The sequence below is a fragment of the Periplaneta americana genome, chromosome 4 (genome assembly GCF_040183065.1).
Source record: "Periplaneta americana isolate PAMFEO1 chromosome 4, P.americana_PAMFEO1_priV1, whole genome shotgun sequence".
NCBI lineage: Eukaryota > Metazoa > Arthropoda > Insecta > Blattodea > Blattidae > Periplaneta > Periplaneta americana.
In genome coordinates this window covers 182,988,396-182,996,772 of record NC_091120.1, presented here as the reverse complement: position 1 = coordinate 182,996,772, position 8,377 = coordinate 182,988,396, and the positions used below count along the sequence as shown (strand labels likewise).

At 34.3% G+C, this 8,377-nt stretch overlaps 1 protein-coding gene across 3 annotated transcripts in view; it reads right to left on the bottom strand.

Moving 5' to 3' along the window:
• Positions 1-500: 500 nt before the first annotated feature.
• LOC138698507 (glucose dehydrogenase [FAD, quinone]-like) overlaps positions 501-8,377 on the bottom strand; it is a 48,078-nt gene continuing 40,201 nt past the window's right edge. For all 3 annotated transcript variants that reach the window (XM_069824487.1, XM_069824488.1, XM_069824489.1), the window contains one exon: positions 501-3,275. In XM_069824487.1, the coding sequence (XP_069680588.1) occupies positions 1,477-3,240 (1,764 nt within the window). In that variant the 5' untranslated portion in view covers positions 3,241-3,275 and the 3' untranslated portion in view covers positions 501-1,476. The remainder of the gene's footprint in view (positions 3,276-8,377) is intronic.

Below are 8,377 nucleotides of genomic sequence, written 5' to 3'. Positions count from 1 at the left end.
AACGTATGTAGCGTAGAGAATTGGATTCAGAACAGATCCTTGAGCAACTCCTGCTTCAATTGGTCTTGAACTGGAAAGGCAATTACCTTGGCGTACTCTGAATTATCTGTTTTTCAGGTAGTCTGCAATAAAATGTGCATATGCATCAGGAACTTAAATTTTCTGTAGTTTGTGAAGAAGACCGTCATGCCACACTGTGTCGAATGACTGTTGTATGTCCAGGAATGTTGTTATTGTATGTTCGAAATATTGATGTCCATTAATAATACGCATGTGGTTAGCGACAGCAATCGCTATGAGAACAAATACATAGGCTATATTGAGAAAATGTTAGTTTGATATTTAAGAAACGTAACAACTAAATAAATTCAAAGCTCTATCTTTTTGTTTTTGTACCCTTGTCATCTATATAAATTATAAAATAAAATCTGAATTTTAATAAGGAAATTTGAGAAGGAAAATTAATAGAAAAATAAATAATAATGACTATCTAGTCATTTGAAAGAAACGATTTGTTTAATATATTAACTGTGTGCTATCTTCTTTCATTTTATATTTTTGTAGCCTTTGAAAGGCACGAATGAATTGTTTGCTTTTTTTTTTACATGTGCGTTTTTAAGGACACTGAAATACTTGTCTACGAGCAATGTCATACAAGCATTACTAAGAACTTTCACATTTACATTGTGTTTTAGAAAGCAATTAGTTACCTTATTTCTAAGTCCACGAAGACTTTCTCACAAAAACTTGTGAAAATCATTTTCATATATTTCTGACATCTCAGGACAATTATTTATTTCCATTTTTCACTTTACTTGGTCAAGATACATTGATTCTTTTTCACTGCACATAAATTTGTAAAATTCAATGCAACTTACATGGACCATGTTATACTGAATAGCTTTAATGGATGAGAGAGTTTAACTATTCCTCTAATCATTAGCTACAATACTCATCAATCATAACCTCATTATATGGTTTTTACAACTTGTTTTTGGGAAACATGACAATTATTTCTGTTCATTTGAATCTGGTAATTAAAACAGGCACAAATAACACCTCTTCAGCCATTTCCTTAAGTTACAGGACAACAACAATGGTATGATTTTTTAACTCTAAACTTGAGTTTAATAACAGACTTTGCTGAATGAAAAGCGCAGTTTCTTATATATGGCTATTTTTGTGAGTTTTTTTTTGCCAAGAAATCGCCTTCTCATTCTCTTATATTCCAAAGTGAGAGAGAATCCATTGAACCTTCACTAAAACGATTGTAATAAAATGGATGAATAGGAAAAAGAATACCGAATATCGTAAGAGATATTCCAGATAATGTTACGACTGACAAGAAAGTGCATAACAGACTAAAATGCTCATATTTCTCAGAGAACCGTTTATGATAAAATACCGTCATTTTTGGCGAGACTGTAATCCGTAGTTATATTTTATCTCTTACTGAGAAAAGTTATTTAACATCAACTATTTTCCGTTATCTTCTTTAATCATGTCTGCTGCTTTCTCAGCAATCATATAAATCGGTGCCATTGTGTGTCCTGATGTAATTGACGGCATAATGGAAGCATCTACAACTCGAAGATTCTGAATTCCTCTCACCTTCAATCTGGGATCCACAACGGCATCAGGATCAGAATCCGGACCCATCTTGCATGTTCCGACTGCATGTTGCATGCTCACAGTCATATACCGAATCGTACATTCCCAATATTCGTCGGAATCGAAGCCGTGGTGTTTGCATGGAGGTATGGGTTTCCGATATACGTCCACTCCAAGCTTCTGGAAAGATTCAGTCTTCATCAGGCTCATAAACATCCTTATCCCTTTGATCAAAATCTCTATATCTCTGGGATCGGAGAAGAAATCAGGATAAATTAGAGGATTGCTGTGAGGATCTGAATCTTTTAGCCTCAACCTACCAGAACTGTGCGGTCTGAGAAGTATGGGGAATATTGTGAAACCGTTTCTGGATGCCAGTGGCTTGTAAAATTCGTTGAATCTCTTGGACAGAAAACCAAGTGGACTGAGGTATAAAGGAATTGCGGGTAAAAGTTGTCCAGAGAAGAAGAATTCTATTTCAGGAAAATTGTCTTGTTCTCCAATATCAATAAAGGACAACGCTTCAAATCCACTGGGAACAGTTAATTCACCTTTACCATCCTTGACGTAGTAGAATATATCTTTGACAAGATTGAATGGGTTGTCGAGACGAATGTCAACAGATGAGTTAACTACGAAATTAAAGTTGAGCATAGACACATGATCTTGCATGTTATCACCCACTTTCAAGTCTTGTACGACAGGAATATTTAACGTCTTAAGATGGTCTTGAGGACCAATCCCAGAGAGCATAAGAAGCTGTGCAGAATTTGCAGTCCCTGCTGACAAAATTATCTCATTTTTCGCGTACGCTTTCAGCGTGATCAAGTTGAATAGCTTGTACTCTACGCCGTAAGCTTTTTTATCTTTGTCTATGAGGATCTTTGTTACCAAGCTTCTGGTGATGACGTGTAAATTCCTTCTTTTTCTGACTGGTTGTAAGAAGGCGCGGTTTGAACTCAAACGTCTTCCGTTTTTCATAGTAGCCTGAACATAGGATACACCACTTTGACGCTGAGCGTTGTAATCTATGTATTGCGTCCCATTTTCTAAACTGGCCGCGATAAACGCATTGGCAATCGCAGAACGATATGGTGGATAATTAATATCAAGCTCTCCTTTCGTGGAATGGTATTTAGTGTCACTTTCTAATGATGAAATCGACATTCTTTCAGATTTCTTGAAGTAATTTAAGATATTTTCGTAGTCCCATCCTTCGTTACCGATTTTCGCCCAGCTATCGTAATTCCTACGATTTCCCCTGGAATAAGCCATAGCGTTCATGACACTGGTTCCTCCCAGAATTTTGCATCGTGGCCAGACTAATCTTCCATTCTTCAGTCCTAGTCCAAATGTATCATTTTTCTCAGTTAAGTAACCCCAGTTCAACCAAGTTAATATGGAAAACGGTCCAGCTAATGGAACGTCTGTAAGTAAATTCTCTTCCCCTCCAGCTTCGATGAGGAGGACTTTCCATTCGGGAACTTCAGAAAGCCTCGCTGCTAGCAGACATCCCGCAGTGCCGCCGCCCACGATGATGAAGTCGTGCTCTAGTGGCTGTGTGAAAGACTGTGACAAATTTTCTCTCTGGAGAAGCACGAGAATTACCCACAGCGTCAGTTGATTCATCTGTCAGCTTTAGGCTGATACTTCTGATCTGGAAACTGAAAAGAAATTTTGGTTACACAGCATTTTTATGAACTAATTATTCTATTCCAGAAGCTTTTTACTCATGCAGTGTTTCCCTTACGTTTTATTGTTTATTGTTAATAAAATAACATGGACAAAAATACAATCTTAGTTCTTCCCTGAAGGAGTAAAAAACTCATGCTCAGGGAGATATCTAAACTTACTTACTTACTGGAACCCGGAGGTTCATTGCCGCCCTCACATAAGCCCGCCATTGGTCCCTATCCTGAGCAAGATTAATCCAGTCTCTACCATCATATCTCACCTCCCTCAAATCCATTTTAATATTATCTTCCCACCTACGTCTCGGCTTCCCCAAAGGTCTTTTTCCCTCCGGCCTCCCAACTAACACTCTGTATGCATTTCTGGAATCGCCCATACGTGCTACATGTCCTGCCCATCTCAAACGTCTGGATTTTATGTTCCTAATTATGTCAGGTGAAGTATACAATGTAGGCAGCTCTGCGTTGGGGAGATATCTAAACACAAAGATAATTTTTTGACACAAACTGGGTCAAGAAAAAAATTACATATTAAAAATACAATTTCAATTTTAACAATTTAAGTCATACAAATACATATACATATTAAATCAATATATATTCTTTAAAAATTAAATTCCTAACGCTATTTTTTAAATTTCTGATACTAAAATTTTCCAAATTTGAGTATTTATCAATTATTTTATTGTATAACCTTGGACCAAAGTAGGTACCATGGCTCAGAGCTGTGCTTGTGAAACACTTTGGTTCCTCTAGTCGTATAGAACCGGATCTTTTAGTTCCATATTTTTGATGATACAATTTGAATTTATTACGATTTTTATGTATGAAGATTAATAAGGCACTATAATAATTCTGTTTAATTTTCAAAACATTAAAATCAGTAAACAAAATGTCAGATGAGTAATCAATTGGTTTATTAAGGCATATTTTTATAATTCTTTTCTGAATAAGTATTAGTGGAGTGAGATTAGAAATACATGCATGTCCCCATCCTAAAATTCCATACTAGAGAATGTAGTAAGTGAAGTAAGTCTATGTATAACATTTTCACAAATGCAGATAAAATAACTCTACGTGCATAGTAATAATTGAATGAGTTATTTGAGAGATAACACGATGTCCTTTGTAAGAAAATTGCAAGAGAAATTATCTACAGATTATAAATATTGGATGTACGTTCCTATGTTTTCAGGGTGATTTTTTCACATGAATTTCAGAATATCTAAATACTAGGGCATTCGAAAATCAATGTAAACATAGTTACTGTTTCACACTAAATTAACTTTTATTACATTTGGCATTACGTACTTGAGTCCTATAGTTCCAAACCGTGTCTTATCCATTTTCATGTTTTCTTTTTCACAAATCAAGAAAAACATTTTTCCCATTTTTTATATCAATATAAGAATTTTTTCACCCTTTAAAATAAATACTTTATAATATATATTTAAAAAATAGAAGCTCATTAGGCTACTTTGTTCAGTAAGGTTTTTATTTGAATGTTAAAATTAGAGAAGGGAAATTTTGGAACTATACTTATCATATCTTAATATATAAAATTGAATGTGGGTATGTATGTATGTATGTATGTATGTATGTATGTATGTATGTATGTATGTTCTCTATACAAATCTACACGCTTTGACCGATATGTGCCAAAGTTTGCACATTTAACCTTCATAACCAGGAGAAGGACATAGGCTACATTAAAATTGTGCAAATGGAAGTTAAATTAATTAAAATTATAGAAAATAAAAATAAATAGATAAGAGATTCATGTATAATATTAAAATGCAAAATCTTCTACACTCAATTATTTCTTATTATTTTCTGTTGTATTCAACATCGACTTTCACGAGGCCATGGAAATTTTAACACGAAATTAAATTACATTGTTGTTACAGATCATGAAGGCTAAAACTAGATAATTCATGCAATAAGTATCTTTATGCTCGACTATGCCGAAATGTAGTAATTATACACCTGGTAGCAGTCCTTTAATGCATGTCATTAAAGTACACCTACTCATTAAAGTACAGGTGTTTAGCCAATGACAAGTCAGCTTTGTACCGTTATAAAACCGCTAGTATCGATTATTCTCGGATATGCAATCGAAAGAGAATTAACGAAAAGTCACGGAGGCTGGAAATCCAATACTGTCGCAGAAGGTTATGTTCTGTTACTATAATAATTAGCGTTAATTGTAAATAATATTCAAATAAATTCAATTTGTCATCTCGTTTTTCAATGTTTAATTTTATTTCAATGTTATCTCTGTAGGTTCTTATGGCCTAGCAAGGTCAATGTGCACATCTGTTCCTCGGAAAAAAATCAATACTTTCGCGTCTGCGCACATCTCACAAGTTACGAGGTATTGCTCAAGGTCAGTTACATACAAATAAAATGAATAATTTCAAATTAGAAATATGGTCGATCAAAAAAAGTCGTATGAAACTCGCCTATAATGTTAATTAAGGAGCTCGTATGAAAATTATGAAACTCGCTTGCGCTCGTTTCATAAACATCCATACTCGCTTCTTAATTACTATCATTATAGGCTCGTTGCATACTGTACTATTACGCAGTCCAGGACCGTATTATGAATTCCTCGATGCAGTTTTGTAGATAGTGAGCAAACTGTTTTATACAACTGAATTCTAGAATTCTTTGAAACTACAAGGTTTGCTACCACATAATTTACTTAATATTGAATAACCAATAGTACTATTGCGAAATATTGACCCACCAAAATTATGCACGAATAAGAATTGGTGTGAACGACTCATACGAAACGTAATAGAATTGACAATTTAATATTTATTAACTGCAAAAATAAAAGGAGATGTTTTTATTCCACGTATTGCTAGGATACTCATTCAATTTTAAGCAACTGCAATTTCAATGCCACTAATGGCCATATTAAAATGAAGCTCAAGGACAGTCGCTCAAAAGTTGCAGACATTAACTTAAAAACTGCGTGTTTTTCACATCTTCATCTATATTTTATACAAAGAAGTGAAAAAAAAAAAAGGTTTTACACATATCAATAAGCAATTGAATCATACTTTTGTCATGTTGCTAATGTAGTATGTGAATGTACATAAGCCCACTGAAAATAACATTGTATTAATTCTCAAAATATTGTTGTTCACGTCCGAAAATGTGTTGCTGCGAAATTATATCTGTATAATCACGTTGCAAATTTAGTATGTTAAGCATTGTGGAAATAAAAATCTCTTAATTTCTAAAATAGCGGTAGCCCTATACGTTTCTCAGAATATTAGTCTTTACGTTAAAAAAATGACTTATTGTGAGTTTATATTGTATCTGCATTCTGCGTACATATAAAATTAGAATTAATATAATATGTTCTGTATTTATGAGATATAATTTCAAGTTTTATTAAAAAAAACTGGGTATGATATAAGTGGGTGTACAGCGGTCAAGAGGTAAAAAAATCTTCCAATATAAATGAAATATTATTTATGTATATATTGATTAGATGATGAAACTGATCAGAAAGACGAGAAGGAATCATATTTTCGTTGGGATTTACTTTGTTTACAGTTTGATTTTTCTATTACTTTATTTGTATTTCTGGCGGTGTGGAAGAGAAGGCCTAATGGCCTTAACTACACCAGAATAAATAAATAAATAAAAACAAATAAATAAATAAATGTAAAACAACAGTTTAACGTCAGGCACATGATGAAATGTTTTCTTTTCGGTGCCTGATTTACAACTGTTTTAAATTGAGTTAACCCTGACAGGCATTTGGCTAAGGAGTTCATAAATTCATGTAAATGACGTTAAGTAAAGATTCATCTTTATGGGCGAGGGAAGTTTAGTAAAGACAATTCGTTTTGGTTTTGTATAGTTAGGTTTCCGAGATTTCCGAAAATATAATAACCAGTTTAATTAAAAATAGAAGCAGAAAGGAAAACCCGGGCAACGCCGGGTGCTTTCATCTAGTAGTGCTATATAAAATAAATTTGTCGTCTCACTCATTTTGCTTTAATCTCACCCTTGATGACCGGTGATCCCACTCAGTTACCATGGGGACCCTTGGCAGCTCTGAATTTATGCAATAATCGCTTCTCTATTACGTACACCGATGTTCAAAGATATCTGACCTATGATTTTATGATCGTGTAAACGAAATTTTCAACCATGGGATAAGTCAGAACCAATGAGCTCTATACTACAGGGACATCATTTTACTTTTACTTCAATTTTTATTGTACCTGAGTTTTTGAATGTACTTCACTCCCACCTCTTCTACTAAGGAAGTTCCAACTCCACACAGAACTAAGACCGCAGATAGTAAGCAGTACTGAGTTACTGAGTATAGTACGTTCCAGAAATATGTTCGCGTTTTCCAGTGACGAAAGAGCTTTCAATATTGAATCATATTTTCGCACAGGTACTGTCCGTTTGCCTACGTCGCATCCCGATTTCCCCCACCTGCTTCTGCTCGCCCCTCTGTAATAGCTGGGCTGTCTCAGCTCTTTTCTGAAAACATTAATTTCTCTTAGGAATTGGAAGTTTACGTAATATTATACAGCCGTTTAATTTAACTTAAATAAAAGGGCCTCGTTAAGTAATTAACTGTCACGTGATTTCCTCCCTTTCTACAATCCTGCGGCATAACCACTTGGACGGACAGTAGATAGCATGTCTGAGTAATTTTATATGTTCGGGTCGGGCAGAAGTGAAGATTGAATTTACAGTACGTAGAGTAGGTACAGAATTATTTCAACATGAGTTACTAGTACGAAGGACGAAACTGGCAATTGGAATTAGATGCAATAGTCTATAGTGCGATAATATGCACAAAAGAACTGAAGCCTGTATCGAAATGAACGGCCACCATTTTCAAAATTGTGTTTAAATATTCATATTATGATTATTTTTCAATGTAACTTCTTTCTCTATATTGTACGCTAATGTGCTGTAGACAGTATAATATACACTGCATAATGAATACGTTCGCATGGATAACTCACTTGGTGAGTAAAAACACTTCTTCTTAATACAGTACTGTACTTTGATTAAAGAAAAACCTAATGAAA